General features: G+C 58.1%; 1 protein-coding gene and 1 long non-coding RNA gene across 3 annotated transcripts; both read left to right on the forward strand.

The window, feature by feature from the left end:
• The first annotated feature begins 4,173 nt into the window (after positions 1 to 4,173).
• On the forward strand, positions 4,174 to 8,397 carry LOC125621993 (dehydrogenase/reductase SDR family member 4). The gene is made up of 9 exons (XM_048819497.2): positions 4,174 to 4,341; positions 4,922 to 5,091; positions 5,756 to 5,933; positions 6,131 to 6,232; positions 6,628 to 6,698; positions 6,979 to 7,030; positions 7,288 to 7,422; positions 7,523 to 7,578; positions 7,713 to 8,397. Exons 1-9 carry the CDS (start codon positions 4,189 to 4,191, stop codon positions 7,825 to 7,827), a joined length of 1,032 nt encoding a protein of 343 aa, XP_048675454.1. The 5' UTR covers positions 4,174 to 4,188; the 3' UTR covers positions 7,828 to 8,397.
• Positions 8,398 to 8,503: 106 nt separating this feature from the next.
• Positions 8,504 to 15,386, forward strand: LOC142068848 (uncharacterized). 2 transcript variants are annotated; one of them, XR_012664770.1, is made up of 4 exons: positions 8,504 to 11,386; positions 13,641 to 13,742; positions 14,565 to 14,760; positions 15,258 to 15,386. It is a non-coding gene; the product is annotated as an uncharacterized LOC142068848 (long non-coding RNA). The 2 variants fall into 2 exon arrangements; XR_012664769.1 differs by lacking the exons at positions 14,565 to 14,760; positions 15,258 to 15,386 and adding an exon at positions 14,153 to 14,458.
• The last annotated feature ends 1,226 nt before the right edge of the window (positions 15,387 to 16,612 follow it).

The raw sequence follows: 16,612 nt of genomic DNA on the forward strand, positions 1-16,612 counted from the left end.
ATGCAGCGTACTCAGGGGAGGAGGTGAGGTGGGGCGGGGTACTAATTTTCCTCCATGGGTGCTCCAGCCCCAGAGCACCCACGGAGTCAGCACCTTAAAATGTAGATTTGTTTATTTTGTATAGTGGTATATGTTGTATCCAAATGCAAGCCCTTGTATCATAAATGTCCATTATTGTTGTTATATGAAAAGGATAATGTTCTGGATACAAATATAGGAAGTTTTTTTTCAGTGCTATAAACAAATTACTAACCACAGAATCGTAGAAATGTGGGGCTAGAAGGAACCTTCAAGAGGTCACCGAGCAAGCCAAGTAAACCGAGACCATCCCAGATGGGTGTTTGTCCGACCTGTTTTTAAAAACCTCCCTTGGAAGCCGATTCTGGAGCTCAACTACCCTGATAGTCAGAAAGTTGTTGCTATTATGTAACCCAAATTTCCCTCGTAAGAAGCCATTTAAGTACCGAAGAGTTATATTAACTGGGAATTAACTAACTACAGACAGCGCGCAAGCAAACCCTCAGCAAACCCCGGAATACGAACTTGTCTCCAAAACCTGGTATAAAAATCAAGAATGTTTTAGTTGTTTAAGCTCATGGCTTCGGGAGAGGGATTGAATGTGAAAAGACTGTTTTGAGAATTGAAAAGGACAGGGCACTTGGGCTCTCTGAAAGCTGGATTTCATTTCCCGTTGAGACAGAAGGAACCACTCAGGCAAGGAACCAAACAAAAAGAAGAAGGTGAACTCCAGCTTGAAAAGGTTATCTGGGATCTTCCTGCTGCACAAAGAGCAACGAATGTGTGCTGTGCCCTTGGTGAACAAACTGCATTATTCAGGAGCTGAAGGTGTCAACCTCGCTAGCACGAGGTAAAAGTGACAACCAACAACTCTGAATCTCAACAAGCCTGAAATTCCCAGCTCCCTAGACTCTAAGGCCAGAAGAAAACCCTGCAATCACATAGTCTGACCTCCTGCAGAGGACAGGCCAGAGACCTGCCCCGCAATAATTCCTACAGCGGATCTCTGAGAAGAAAATCCAATCTTGAGTTAAACATTATCAGTGTTGGAGAATCCACCGTGACCCTTGGCCAGTGGTTCAGTGGTTAGTTACCCTCTCCATTAAAAATTTACACAGTATTTCCAACCTGAATTTGTCCAGCCATTGGATGGGGTTACACCTTTCTCTGCTAGACTGAAGAGCCCATTGTTAAATATTTGTTCCCCATTTAGGTACTTACAGACTGGGATCAGGTCACCCCTGAAACTTCTCTCTGTTAAGCTGAATAGACGGAGCTCCTTGAGTATCTCACCATACGGCAGGTTTCTAATCCTTGAATCATTCTCGTGGCTCTTCTCTGACCCCTCTCCAATTTATCACCATCCTTCCTGAATGGTGGGCACCAGAACTGGACACAGGATTCCTGCAGTGGTTACACCAGTGCCCAATATAGAGGTAAAATAACCTCTCTACCCCTACTCCAGATTCCCCTGTTGATACAGCCCAAGATCTCATTGGCCTTTTGGCCACAGCATCGCACTGGGAGCTTGTGTTCAGCTGATTTTCCACCATGATCCCCAAACCTTTTTCAGAGTCCCTGCCCCCCAGGATAGAGCCCCCATCCTGTAAGTGCGGCCGACATGCTTTGTCCCGAGATGGGAGCATACATTTACAAGTTTGTGCTCCTGATCTCATGGAAATAGGAAGGAAAAGAGCATTTAAGAATTCTGAAGTGTGCAAGCCACGCACGCCCGTCGTCTGCTCAAACTGTATGCGCTCATCGGCAGGTCCTGTTTACAAGCAAACTACAACCGACAGGTAAGAAGAACACAAAAGAGTCAAGAAGAAGCCAACACAAGGAACAACCCTTCTCCCCCAAGACTTTAGCATTGGAGAGAGGAAGTTCACTGCCGTTGCAGCCGATTTTGTGCCATGCTCTGTTAGCTTGGGCGACACATGCCTGTTGTTCTGTGTGTGTGTGCATGTACTGTGTATTCCTTGTGCGTGTATTGTGTTATTTTCTGTGTGTTTAGCTTTTTGTGTACTGTGAATGTTTTGTGCATATTGTAGATGTTTGGTGTCATTTTGTTTAGTTGTTGCGTGTGCATGTTGTGTGGTTGTGCATGTATTGTGTTATTTTCTGTGTGTTTAGCTTTTTGTGTACAGTGAAATTTTATTGTGTTGTTTTCTGTTTCTGCATATTGGGAGATGAAAACACGGTCGTATCTGAAATGACTAAGCCGTTGACCTGTTAATCATCAGATGCTTAGAATCTGGAAAGAGGGCAGGGGCTAAAAACTGGTTCACAGAGAAATAGTGGGTTTAATTGGATTTACAATTCTTAATATTTGTAATTGGCCTGTCTCAAAACACCTCCTTAAATGGCTTCTCACTGTGCCCAATTATTAACTGTCTGGGTTATTCAGTAATAACCTGCAGGCTCCAGAATTCGGTAAACAACATTCATTTGCTCAATCGGAAACAGTTTTTAGGTATCTAAGAAGCAGTCTTGGCAGAATTCAGTTCATGCTGACAGACAATATCGCTGTTTATTTGAGTTTTCTCACGTTACATTTTCACAGTTGCAGGAAACGATGGGGCTTTAAGCCTTGTTTTCAATGTTTATCAATGTTAACGTTCACAGTTGTGCAAACGAACGGGCGACCAGACGATAATTATTGACGCTGAGATTCAAAAAGTGAAACCTGTAGAGCCATTAAAGCACAAACGGTCTCCCCGTCACAGGCCCACAAGCGCACGGCGTGAAATCCAGCACGGCTCAGTTCGCAAGCAGCTGTGTCTTACCTTGCCCGCCCGTGAGTGTGGCTGATCACAGGTGGAGAGCTTTGTCCGGGGCTTGGGGTGTGTGGCGAAATGGACGTTTACTGACCGATCAAATCTGATCCTGCCAGGCCGGCGGGCGAGAGGCTCCGAATGGAGTCACAAGAATTTGTGGAAATAACAGACTTTGGTCTCAGCGTCCCAAGAGAAAAAGCGTCACCCGCCCAGCCAGGCACAAGCTCTGCTCGATGCGCCCCACCACAAGTCAACCGGAAGAGACCGTGACCGAGCCCACCCAACCCATCCCTTTGGGCCCGGCCACTCGTCTTTGGTTTCTTCTTCTTCCTTTAGTAATAAAAGAGCTGGGGTTTCGAACTGGGGGGAGTTGATGGGGCCATGAGCAGGGGTGCCCCCGAAGAGAAGGAAGAGATGCCTTGGACTTGGCAGGCAGAGAAACAGTCACAGCCGGAAAACCATGTCGGCTTCCCCAGGCCTAAAAGAAAGATTGTTCGTCATTTATCAAATACAATTCCTCAGCATCCAACAATTTAAAATGACACATTTCAACCGCACCCATCTATCTACGTATCTACCCCCATCCACCTTCTCTGTCTATCCATCCTCATCCACCCCATCTATCTATCCCCACCCACCCCCTCTATCTATCCTCATCCACCCCATCTATCCATCCTCATCCACCCCCATCTATCTATCCTCATCCACCCCCTCTATTTATCCATCCCCACCCACCCCCTCTATCTATCTATGTATCTACCCCCATCCACCTTCTCTGTCTATCCATCCCCATCCACCCCCTCTATCTATTTATCCATCCTCATCTATCTATCCTCATCCACCCCATCTATCTATCTCTCCCCACCCACCCCCTCTATCTAATCTATCTATTTATCCATCCCCATCTACCCTCTCTATCTAGCTACGTATCTACCCCCATCCACCCCCTCTATCTATCTATTCCCACACACACCATCTATCTATCCATCGCCACCCACCCCCTCTATCATATTTGGGGTCCGGAAGGAATTTTCCTCCAGGGCAGATTGGAAGAGGCCCTGGGGGTTTTCGCCTTCCTCTGCAGCGTGGGGCAGGGGTCACTTGCTGGAGGAGTCTCTGCTCCTTGAACTCTTTGAACCAGGATTTGAGGACTTCAGTAGCTCAGACACAGGTGAGAGGTTTATCGCAGGAGCGGGTGGGTGAGGTTCTGTGGCCTGTGTCCTGCAGGAGGCCGGACTAGACCATCATGATGGTCCCGTCTGACCTTAGTGTCTATGAATCTACCCCCACCCCCCGGTTTCTATGTGTCTGTCTGACACCTCAGCCCTCCTGGGCGCTCAGACCCCACCAGTGACCCGAGTCCGCCCCCCGCTCCCCTGTTCAAGGCCGCCCCATGTGGCCTCGGCCGGGCCCGTTTCCCCGCCAGGGGGCGCCCCGGTCCCGCCCTGGGCTCTGCTCGATCCGCTTTCGCTTTCGGCGCCCGTCAGTCCGTCTGTCTGTCCGCCCCGGCACCCCGCCGGGCCCGGGGGCCGCGCGCAGCCCGCAGGTGCCAGCGGAACTCGGGGGGCGGGGGAAGTGGGGGGAGCCCCCGGGGGGCGAAGGGGCTGTCCGGGGTATGTGGGGGGGAAGGGTGCTGGGGGGCGAGGGGAGTGGGGGGCAGCCCCCGGGGGGCGAAGGGGCTGTTCGGGGTATGTGGGTGGGAAGGGTGCTGGGGCGGCGGAGAAGTGGGGGGAGCCCCCGGGGGGGGAAGGGGCTGTTCGGGGTATGTGGGTGGGAAGGGTGCTGGGGGGCGAGGGGAGTGGGGGGCAGCCCCCGGGGGGCGAAGGGGCTGTTCGGGGTATGTGGGGGGGAAGGGTGCTGGGGGGCGAGGGAAGTGGAGGGCAGCCCCCGAGGGGGGTCGCTGCAGGAAGCGACCCAGGGGCTCAGGCCCGCCTGGCAGCGAAGGGGAAAAGTTTTCTGAAAGCGACATTTTGTGGGGGCGGGGCGAGGGGGGGGCTCCATGGGGCGGGGGAAGAGGCGGGGGGGCCTGCCGGGAGCTGGGAGGAGCGGAACACAGTCCCCGTGGGGTGGGGTGAGCACAGCCCCGCCCGCCCCGGCCCCCTCTGACGCTCGCTCTCCTTTCCCAGGGGGCAGAGGCCGGCCGTGGGGCAGAGGCCGGAGGCGGCATGTGGGGGAGGCGGGCGGGGGCCAGGATCTGCCGTCCCGTGTGGGAGTCGCGGCGGGCGATGGGCACCGCCGGGGCGCGCCGGGGGCTCCTGGGCGACAAGGTGGCTCTTGTGACGGCTTCTACCGAGGGGTGAGTGACCCCCCCCAGCCCCACCGGTGCCCCTCACTCCCGACCCGCAGCCCCCTGGGATCCTGCCCAGCCCCACCGGTGCCCCTCACTCCCGACCCGGAGCCCCCTGGGATCCCCCCTCATCCTGCTGGTGTCCCTCACTCCCGCCCCGCAGCCCCCTAGGATCCCCCCCAGCCCCACCGGTGCCCCTCACTCCCGACCCGCAGCCCCCTGGGATCCCCCCACATCCTGCTGGTGTCCCTCACTCCCGACCCGCAGCCCCCTGGGATCCCCCCCAGCCCCACCGGTGCCCCTCACTCCCGACCCGCAGCCCCCTGGGATCCTGCCCAGCCCCACCGGTGCCCCTCACTCCCGATCCGCAGCCCCCTGGGATCCCCCCCAGCGTCCCTCACTCCCGTCCCGCACCCCCTGGGATCCCCCCACATCCTGCTGGTGTCCCTCACTCACGCCCCGCAGCCCCCTGGGATCCTCCCCAGCCCCACCGGTGCCCCTCACTCCCGACCCGCAGCCCCCTGGGATCCCCCCCAGCGCCCCTCACTCCCGTCCCGCACCCCCTGGGATCCCCCCACATCCTGCTGGTGTCCCTCACTCCCGCCCCGCAGCCCCCTGGGATCCCCCCCAGCCCCATCAGTGCCCCTCACTCCCGACCCTGCTCTCCCCCCAGGATCGGGTTCGCTGTCGCCCGGCGCCTGGCACAGGATGGGGCCCACGTGGTGCTAAGCAGCAGGAAGCAGAGTAATGTGGATCGAGCCGTGGCCGAGCTCCAAGCCCAGAACCTCAGCGTGTCCGGCACCGTGTGTCATGTGGGCATCGCCGAGGATCGGGACCGCCTGGTAGCCACGGTAAGCCCGGACGCCTGGGTTCTGTCCCCAGCTCTAGGAATGGGAGTGGGGGCTAGTGGTTAGAGCGGGGGGGCAGGGCTGGTAGCCAGGACTCCTGGGTTCTCTCCTGGGCCCTCGGAAGGCAGCGCCCGGCACAGTGGGGCGCCGATCGCGGTCAGTAACCAGCCCCGCCGCCCCCCCCCGTCTCATCTCTCCAGGCCCTGGAGCGTCACGGGGGTATCGACATCCTGGTCTCCAATGCAGCCGTGAACCCATTCTTCGGCAGCACGCTCGATGCCAGCGAGGACGTGTGGAACAAGGTGGGGGTGGGGGGAGAGCAGGAGTTGGGGGGCAGAGAGACTAGGGGATGTAGTGGGAGCTGGGAACAGCTGGGGGTCAGAGGGGTGGGAGGGGGAGGGAAGGTGGGGGTCAGAGGGGTGGGGGAGGGGCACTGGATGAGAGGAGGCAGCTTGGGGGGGCAGACGGGGTGGAGAGGGGAAGGGGCCCTGGGTGTAGCTGGGGAGCAGAGGGGGGAGGGGGAGAGAAGATGGGGGTCAGAGGGGTGGGGGAGGGGCACTGGATGAGAGGGGGCAGCTTGGGGGGGCAGACGGGGTGGAGAGGGGAAAGGGCCCTGGGTGTAGCTGGGGGGCAGGGGGGGAGGGCATCTGGGGCATGGGGGGGACAGACCCCAGACCCCCCTGACCCCACCCTTCAGATCCTGCAGATCAATGTGACGGCAACAGCCCTGCTAGTCGGCCTGGTCGCACCCCACATGGAGAAACGGGGGTGAGTGGGGAAGGCTGGGGGGAGGGGGGGAAATGGAGAGAGGGGAGACGAAGGGGAGGGGACCCTGGGGGGACACATGGGGAGATGGGGGAGGGGGGAGCCCGGGGGAAGGGGGAACGGATGAGGGGCAAGGGGATGAGAGGGGGAGGGGGGACAAGGAAGAAGGGAGCCCAGGGAGAGGGGGACACATGGGGGAGGGGCGATGAGGGGGGACGACGAGGTGGGGAGCCCAGGGGGCAGCAGGTCTCTCGTCTCTGGCTCATTCCCTCTCTCCGCGCAGGGGCGGCTCCATCGTCCTCGTCTCCTCCATCGCCGGCTTCTCCCCCTTCCCGGTGAGACGCCCCCGGCCCTGGAGCGGGGGGAAGGGGGTGGAGGGGGGGTGGCTGGCCGGGGGGAGGGCAAGGCGGGGAGCAGGGGCGGTTGCTCTGGGGCTGGGCAGGGGGTAGCTGGTGGGGCCGGGGCGGGTGGCAGGTGGGAGAGGGGCTGGCTATTGGGTCAGAGAGGCAGGGGTTGGTGGGGGCAGGGGGTGGCCGGCGGGGGGGCACGGGGGGTAGGGCTGGCTGTGCTAACCCCCCCCCCCCGCCCCCAGGCTCTGGGCCCGTACAGCGTCAGTAAAACGGCCCTGCTGGGGCTCACCAAGGCCCTGGCCCCCGAGCTCGGCGCCCGCAACATCCGCATCAACTGCCTGGCACCGGGGATCGTCCAGACCAAGTTCAGCTCGGCCGTGAGTGCGGGGCAGGGCCTCCGCTGGGGGGGGCACTGCTGGGGGCGGGGCCTCCGCTGGGGGGCAGGGCAGTGACCCCTAACTCTGGTTTTTCTTCCAGCTGTGGAAGGACGAGTCCGTAAAGGAGAAAATGATGGAGAACCTGAGAGTGCAAAGGTACCAATGTCCTCCAGCCCCCTGCGCACCCCTCCCCTCATCCCCCCCACCCCCTTACACATGCCTCTATCCATCCATCCACCCCCCCTCAGTCCCCACCCCCGCCCCGGGCTAACCCTGTCTCTTCTCCCCAGGTTGGGGGTCCCGTCTGACTGCGCCGGGATCGTCTCCTTCCTGTGCTCCCCCGACGCCAGCTACATCAGCGGGGAGACCGTGGTGGTGGGCGGGGGCGCCCCCTCCCGCCTCTGAGCCCCCAGAACCCAGATGACCTGATGGATGGACGGGTGGGCCCTGATTGGCTTGACCCCAAATTGGGAGACTTGTGTGGGCTGATGGCTATTGAGGTGCACTCCTCAGGGGAGGGGGGTCTGGGAGAGAAGCAGGTTTGAGTGGCAGGAATTGTTGGTGGCACTATAGGGAAGTGGGGGAGCAAGATTTGGGGGGGCTGGAGACAGCCAGTGGATCAGCTTTTGGGGGGCAGGGCGCTGGGGTGACCTGTATGGGGGGGTCTCCTTTGGGGAGAGAGAAGAAGGGCAGTTTTGGGGATGGAGGCAGGAAGGGGGGCCCAAGGGGTAAATGGGGGGCAGGGAGTGAGCATGAGGGAATTATTGAGGTACACATCTGGGAGGAGGGGTGGGGCAGGGAGGAGAAGGGGAGATTTAGGCAGGCTGTGGTGGTGGATTTTGGGGCTGGCCCCCCCATTTGGGGAGGGGGGCTGAGTATTGGGGGGCACGGGGACCCCGTGCCATTTCCCCCCTTCCCCATCTTTCTGGCTTCTAGCCACCTGCCAAAGACTTGATAAATTATCAGTGCATCCTCTGTCTGCATCCTTCTTTTGTGGGGAGGGGCAGGGGTCTCTAACGCAGGGGGTCTCTATCAGGGCTGCAGGGGGAGGGGATGGAAGGGGAAAAGGCGGGGGGGGTCTTTAAGGGGGTGGAGGGGGCAGGGGGCTATAATAGGTGTATAGAAGGGGCGGGGGCTAACTGGAGTCCCGCCCTCCCAGGTTACGTCCCCACCCTGTTCCCGCAAAGGGGGGCTGTTTTGCAGAGTGCGCCCCCCCCGCCACACACACTCCTCCTCCCCCTCCTTCCACCTTCTCTCTCCGCCTGCACAAAGCTCTTGAATTGTCGTGTTGCCAACTCAAGCCAACGGTGCCACCATGTCGCCTCTGGGGCCCAGGAACGACGCTGGCGTTTTCCTGACCCTTCTGTGGGGGTCCCGCTGGGGCGCTCCGGGAGAGCCTGGGGCACGTGCCGGCGTGACGCCGACTCGCTCCAGCAGCTCCCGGGCACGGCTGAGGGCTGCACGTAGCCGGCAGAGGACGGGAGCGGCCGTTTGACCCAGGGCGGGCTGGTTCATTGCCTTAGTGGTTATTCATTCGGCGGCGAATTTCAGCACCAACGCTCGGGCCAAATGGGAAATGCAACGGGTTTCCTTTCGCCTCGGTTGTGCCCGCGTAGCAAAATTCTTCCTCCAGCTACAGCTGAGGCCTGGGAAAATCAAAATAGGCCAGCGTCTACCGATAGGAAGGAAGACCCCGTATGTTTCATCTGTATCAGGAGGTCTCCTTTTAATCACTGGCAACTACTGCTCCCTGGCTTTGGTCAACCAACTAAACGTGGAAGCCATATGGCAGCGAACATGCCGCCTTCCCTCAGAAACCCGCTGGCCTCGGCCTGGCTCAGCGTTTTCTTTCCAGGCGTGCGAATGTTGACTTTGGAGACTCTTCCAGTTGGCCGACCGCCGAGCGAGGTTACCCGTTAAAAAATGTTGTGAGATTTGTGATTGTTTTCCAGAGGCTCGTCGATAGCCACCAAGCTCGCTGGTCTCCACGCCAGCGTCGGGTCGAAAATGCAGCCAAATGAAGTCGGTGCAGCCAGCCGCCGTTTCTCCTCAGATACGTTTCTCTCGGCTCGTTGTAACGCTGCGCTCGCAGACTGACGGCCTCTTGGTCTCAGTGAGGGGTGACATTCGGCGCGTCCATCTTTAATCAACAGGCCTGTTCCAACCACGCGTCCTCTTCTATTCCACGGTTGCGCGATACTTTCTGAGCGAATAGTTTAGGGCCAACGCTTCAAAACCCGGTTGGATAAAAGGGTAGAAAAACAACAGCAAAGAATTCTCTCGTGTGTCCAGACAATGTAAGAATAAACAAACACACAAACGCCCTTGTTGCTTTCCAGGTGTTGCTAGCAAATCTCGCCAAGCGTTCAATCCCCCACGCTTTGGTTAATCTTGTTTACTGATGATTTCTGATTGTCTTGTTGGGTGGGGGGAGACGATGCCTCGTAAACTGGGCGAGAATATCTCCGCGCCAGCTCACTTTCCCCTCTGGCCTTACAAAATGAAAAACCCGCTTGGTTGGCTACCAGCCAAGGCGGCGTGTTTAGCAAAAAGACCACGGAGAAGATGACCGTTTTACCAGTGACAAAAACTCGGCGTCTGCTTGGGGCTGTTTCTTCAGATAACCGCGTCTGCGGCTGTGCCCTGATCTCTGAACTTCACGCGGTGGCAAAGCCAAGCTTGTAATCCTGTCACTGTAAACCAGCCCCAGTTGCGGGGTTTATACCGTCCCCCGGCTTTCGCAGCTTTCTTTGCAATTGACAAGTGGAGCTGGGTTTTGGGTGTTTTGCTTTTGTGTTCTGGGCAATTCGTTTCGGCAAAGCAGTCGCTCCTCCAGGCGGCTTGAACTTGAATTTGTTTGTTGAAACCTGTTTGTATCTCCAGTGACATCCCCCCTGCAAGTCCCCTCAGTGGAAGAGTTTCATGTTACGCCCCGCATTCCTTGCAGGCCACACGTGGAACAGCTTTGTCCCGGAGAGTGGGGGAGTCCGGGCCCCGCACCCCCACTTCCTGCGATCCAGCGGGACTCTCAGCCAGCCAGAAACACGAAGGTTTATTAGCCGACAGGAACACGGTCCAAACTGGAGCTTGTAGGTACAGAAAACAGGAGCCCTCAGTCAGGTCCATCTTGGGGGCCAGGGAGCTTGGATCCTGGCCCCGGGTCTCCCTCCGTTTCCCCAACCCCCTCCTGGACTTGGGTTACGTGCTCGCACCCTGATATCCCACCACCAACGCAGACAGTAAAACTCCCCTGCAACATCCCCAGGCCAACCCACCCCGCTCCCTGCTCCGTCGCCAGCTTTTGTCTGCTTCCTTCAGACGTTTGGAAAGGCCACAGCGGTGCCGCTTCGACATGGTTATTTCACCCAACCTCCGCCACGCGCCCCAGGACAGGCCTTGCCGTCCCGCCGCCGGCCGCGAATGGTCAGCGCTGCTCTTCTGCGTGCACCGTTGGGATGAGTAGAAACCGCCTGGCAGCGACGGCCCGCGAGGGTTTGAAATTAACAGGGAGAAGTTGGGGTCGGGCGGTCTGGGGGCTATTTCTTCAGGTGACCGTGTGGAGTGGTGGGGATCTGCTGCTTCGTGGGGTTAGAAAAAGATCACGTCAGGGCAGAGAGGGACCTCGGTTGCCCAGCGCTGGTTCCTTGTGGCGTATTTAGCTCCGGTATGAGTGTGCGTTATTTCTAACCAAACAATTGTTTTTGCTGCACCAGGTCACCGCTTCGGATAACCCGGGTAAGCGCTGGGAGGGCTGCATTCGTCCCCAAATCTCCGTGCTGTCCGAAGGGGGTCCAGTTCACCGGTGGCACAGAGTTTCAATTCAAAGGTCTCCTTACAGCAAAAGTCAAGAGTTGCGAGTTTCCAGGAACCGTACACGGCTCTAAGAATACTTTCCTTTAAGGAGAGGGGTATAGAGATTAAACGTAACTTTCCCGGCTACCATTGTTCACGGCCATGCCTAGAGGTAATTTCACTCTGACCCAAAACAAAAAACAAATACGGATGTTTGCTAAATTTACGTAAACGTGGCACATACATGTACACCCATGGGCCTTTCGGTTTGTGGGTTAAAAGTTGGTTTGTTTGCTTAAACGTCCGCTCCCTTCCCAGAGCAGGGTTTCTCTCGTCTCGGCTGCTCCCTCTCACGCTGCATCTCGGTTTTCTCGAAAAGAAAGACGCGAGTCTGGCCCTCAGGGCGCCCCCGGTTACTTTACAGGCTCAGCTTCAAAATATCCGAAATGGACGACCCCCATTTTCTCTAAAACCGAACGCTGAAAACGCAGAACGCTTGTTGTTTCCGAACCCTAATATTGAATCCTTTTATGTCGAAACATGCACAGGGCTTGCGTTATTCTAAAATCTCATCTTTAACACCCTTATTTCGAAACAGGCTTCCCCCGTAGTTCCCTAAAAACACCGGACATTTAATCCCTTTGGTTTAGAAAGAAGCAACTGTGCATTTGTTGTCACCACAGCACTTTTAAAACCCTCTCTTCTGGTATGTTCCAGTCATGATCTGCCTTCTTCTCCGCACGATCCAAAAATGCCCACAAGCCTCTTTTTCTCTGAAAACCTTTCCTTTAAGCCTTCATGTGTGAACACAAAGACACACGCACGGACACACGCACAAAGACACGCACAGACCCACCAGGACACACAGACGCACAAAGACACGCACAGACACACGCACATGCACAAAGACGCACAAAGACACACACACAGACACAAAGACACACACACAGACACACACAGACAGGCACGCACAGACACACAAAGACGCACAGACGCACAAAGACACACACAGACAGGCACGCACAGACGCACAAAGACACACACAAAAACACATAGGCACGCACAGACGCACAAAGACGCACAGACACACAAAGACACACAGACGCACAAAGACACACACACAGACACAAAGACACACACAGACAGGCACGCACAGACACACAAAGACACACAGACGCACAAAGACACACACACAGACACAAAGACACACAAAGACACACAGACAGGCACGCACAGACACACAAAGACACACAGACGCACAAAGACACACACACAGACACAAAGACACACACAGACAGGCACGCACAGACACACAAAGACGCACAGACGCACAAAGACACACACAAAGACACACAGGCACGCACAGACGCACAAAGACGCACAGACGCACAAAGACACAGACACAAAGACACACACAGACAGGCACGCACAGACGCACAAAGACACACACAAAACCACACAGGCACGCACAGACGCACACAGACACACACAGACAGGCAAGCACAGACACACAAAGACGCACAGACGCACAAAGACACACACAGACACAAAGACACACACAGACAGGCACGCACAGACACACAAAGACGCACAGACGCACAAAGACACACACGCAAACACACAGACACACACAGACACGCACAAACACACAGACGCACACACACAGAGACACACACACAGACACACAAACAGCCCTCAGGTTCCCCATGAACATTTAAAATAGGTTTTTCCCCACTGGCCAAAGCAGGTAGGTCCAACTATGAGACCAGGGGTGGGACATAACCCAAAAAGAGGGGGGGGGACACTTGACTACTGAGGTCCGTGTATCCCTGGCAGAGGCCGGAGGCGGCATGTGGGGGAGGCGGGCGGGGGCCAGGATCTCCCGTCCCGTGCGGGGGTCGCTGCAGGTGATGGGCACGGCCGGGGTGCGCTGGGGGCTCCTGGCCAACAAGGTGGTTTTTGTGATGGCACCTACCGAGGGGTGAGTGACCCCCCCAAGCCAACTGGTGCCCCTCACTTGCGACCAGCAGCCCCTTCCTAGACCAACCCTGCCCCCCCAGCTCTGCCGGTGCCCCTCACTCCCGACCCCCCTGATCGCCACAGTGAGCCCAGATGCCTGGGTCCTATCCCCAGTGCTGGGAGGGGAGTAGGGGCTAGTGCTTAGCACAGGGGGGTTGGGAGCCAGGACTCCTGGGTTCTATCCTGGGTGGGGAGTGGGTAGTAGTTAGAGTGGGGGTGGGGGCTGGGAGCCAGGACTCCTGGGTTCTCTGCCAGGCTCTGGGAGGGAAGTGGGGGCTAGTGGTTAGAACATGGGGCTGGGAGCCAGGACTCCTGGGTTCTCTCCCCGGCCCTGGGAGGGCAGCGCCCAGCACAGTGGGGCACCGATCGCGGTCGGTAACCAGCCCCCTCACGTCTCGTCTCTCCAGGCCCTGGAGCGTCACGGGGGTATCGACATCCTGGTCTCCAATGCGGCCATGAAGCCGTTCTTCGGCAGCATGCTCGATGCCAGCGAGGACGTGTGGAACAAGGTGGGGGTGGAGGTGGGGGTAGGGGCAGAGCAGAGAGCAAGGGTTGGTGGGGAAGGGGGAGTTGCGGGACGGAGGGGGGCTGGGATCGGAGGAGGAGGTGGGGTGAGTTGGGCTCTGTGGGAGTGGGTGGAGGGACGAGGAGGTGGGAGTAGAAATGGGGGTTTGCGGAGAGGACGTGGGGGTCAGAGGGGTGGGGGGAGGGGGGCAGAGGGGGAGCGTGCCATTCCCCGGGGGACCATCTGGACCATGGAACGGCCATGCCCCCTCCCCCCCGCTCCCAGGGTTTTCACGAACTGCTTAAAGTCAAACAGTTAAACCAGCCCATTCACTAGAGAACAGAAGATTTTTAAGCGAATATTAAGCACCAAGGTTGGAGCTGGCTAGACTTGAAATAAAAGTTAAATCTGCAGGCTAGTTCCTCGACGTGAGCAACGCCAGCAGGCTGAAAGCGGAACGGTTTCTCTCAGCCAAATGCTTTCAGCACTCGGGAAATTTCCAGGTGAGGACCGTTCCCCCCAGAACCGCAGCGTGATGCAGTAACAACGGGACAGCAGACTCGTACAACTTCCTGCACCATTTTGCTACACGTCGTTCAACAGGACACTGATACTCAGCAAATTATGATTTTTCAGAGGGTAACCTCCCAAGGCATACTTCGTAGAGGATTTATCATAGCCCTATAAAAGTGGTGACCATGGGGTACAGGGAGTCCCAGGGAGGAGAGGGGGAAATGCAACTGGGGGGCAGAGTGTGGGGCTTGAGGGAGTCTGGGGGTGTGTGGGGAGAAGCAGGACCCCTCCTGAACCCCGACTCCCCTTTCAGATCCTGCAGGTGAATGGGACATCACTGGCACTGCTAGTCAGCCTGGTCTTGCCCCCCCGCGGAGAAACAGGCTTGAGTGGGGGGGGGACGACATGAGGGGGCAGCAGGTCTCTTGTCTCTGGCTCATTCCCTCTCTCCGCTCAGGGGCGGCTCCATCATCCTCGTCTCCTCCATCGCCGGGTTCTCCCCCTTCCCGGTGAGATGCCCCGGCCCGCCCACGGCCCTGAAGGAGGGAGGGAGGGGAGTGTCTGGGGGGATGGTTGGCTGGTGGGCAGATGGAGGGGGCTGGTGGGGTGGGGAGGCGGAGTGGAGAGGTGGCAGTGGGTGGTCAGAGGTGGCAAGGGGGGGCTGGCGGGGGGTAGGTGGGCGGAGGGGTGGGCCGGGGCGGGCATGGGGGGTAGGGCTGGCTGTCCTGCCCCCCCCACAGGCGCTGGGCCCGTACAGCGTCAGTAAAACGGCCCTGCTGGGGCTCCCCAAGGCCCTGGCGCCCGAGTTCGGCGCCCGCAACATCCGCACCAACTGCCTGGCACCGGGGATCGTCCAGACCAAGTTCAGCTCAGCCGTCAGTGCGGGGCAGGGCCCCAGCTCGGGGGGCACTTCTGGGGGCGGGGCCTCAGCTGCGGGGGCACTGCTGGGGGCGGGGCCGCACCTGGGGGGCAGGGCAGTGATCCCCAACTCTGATTTTTCTTCCAGTTGTGGAAGGACGAGGCCATAAAGGAGAAAATGTTGAAGAACCTGAGAGTTCCCCATCCCCCCTCCATCCATCCCTCCATCCCTGTACACACCCCTCCCTCCTTCCATCCATCCCCCTACACACCCCTCCCTCCCTCCCTCCCTCCCTCCCCCTACACACCCCTCCCTCCCTCCCTCCATCCAGCCACCCACAGAATCCTAGAACCCGGGGTGGGAAGCGACCTCAGGAGGTATCTAGTCCAAACCCCTGCTCAAAGCAGGACCGATCCCCAACGAAATCATCCCAGCCAGGGCTTTGTCAAGCTGGGCCTTAAAAGCCTCTAAGGAAGGAGATTCCACCCCCTCCCTAGGGAACCCAGTCCAGTGCTTCACCACCCTCCTAGTGAAAAAGGGTTTCCTAATATCCCACCTAGACCTCCCCCACTGCAACTTGAGACCATTACTCCTTGTCCTGTCCTCTTCTACCACTGAGAATAGTCTAGAACCATCCTCTCTGGAACCACCTCTCAGGTAGTTGAAAGCAGCTATCAAATCCCCCCTCATTCTTCTCTTCTGCAGGCTAAACAATCCCAGTTCCCTCAGCCTCTCCTCATAAGTCATCCACCCACCCTTCCATCCACCCCTATACATACCCCTCTATCCATGCATCCACCGACCGCCTTACACACCTATCCATCCATCCGTCCCCCCCCGGGCTAACCCTGTCTCTTCTCCCCAGGTTGGGGGTCCCGTCTGACTGCGTTGGGATTGTCTCCTTCCTGTGCTTCCCCGACACCAGCTAAATCAGCGGGGCGACGGTGGTGGTGGGCGGGGGCGCCCCCTCCTGCCTCTGAGCCCCCAGAACACAGATGACCTGACAGATGGATGGGCTGGCCCTAGTTGGCCTGATCCCAAATGGGGAGCCTGCGGGGTCTGATGGCTCTTGGGGTACACTCCTCAGGGAAGGGGAATCTTGGGGGTCTGGAAGAGAAGCAGGTTTGGATGGTAGGAATTGTGGGGAAGGGCTAGAGGGAAGTAGGGGAGCAAGATTTTGGGTGGGGGTTGGAATTTGAGGTCCACTGGGGGGGCTGGAGTGAGCCAGTGGATCAGCTTTTGGGCGGTAGGGAGCTGGGGTGACCTGTATGGGGGGGTCTCCTTTGGGGAGAGAAAAGCAGGGTAGTTTTGAGGCTGCGGGCAGGAAGGGGGACGGGCAAGGGGTAGATGGGGGCAGGGGGTGGGCATGAGGGTATTATTGGGGTACACATCAGGGAGGAGAGGTGGGGGGAGTTTTGGGGCACAGTGGTGGGGCAAGGAGGAGAAGGGGGAGATTTTGGGTGTCTGGGAGGGTGGATTGGGGGGACACGTGGCCATTTGGG

This window comes from Caretta caretta, chromosome 13, assembly GCF_965140235.1.
Source record: "Caretta caretta isolate rCarCar2 chromosome 13, rCarCar1.hap1, whole genome shotgun sequence".
NCBI lineage: Eukaryota > Metazoa > Chordata > Testudines > Cheloniidae > Caretta > Caretta caretta.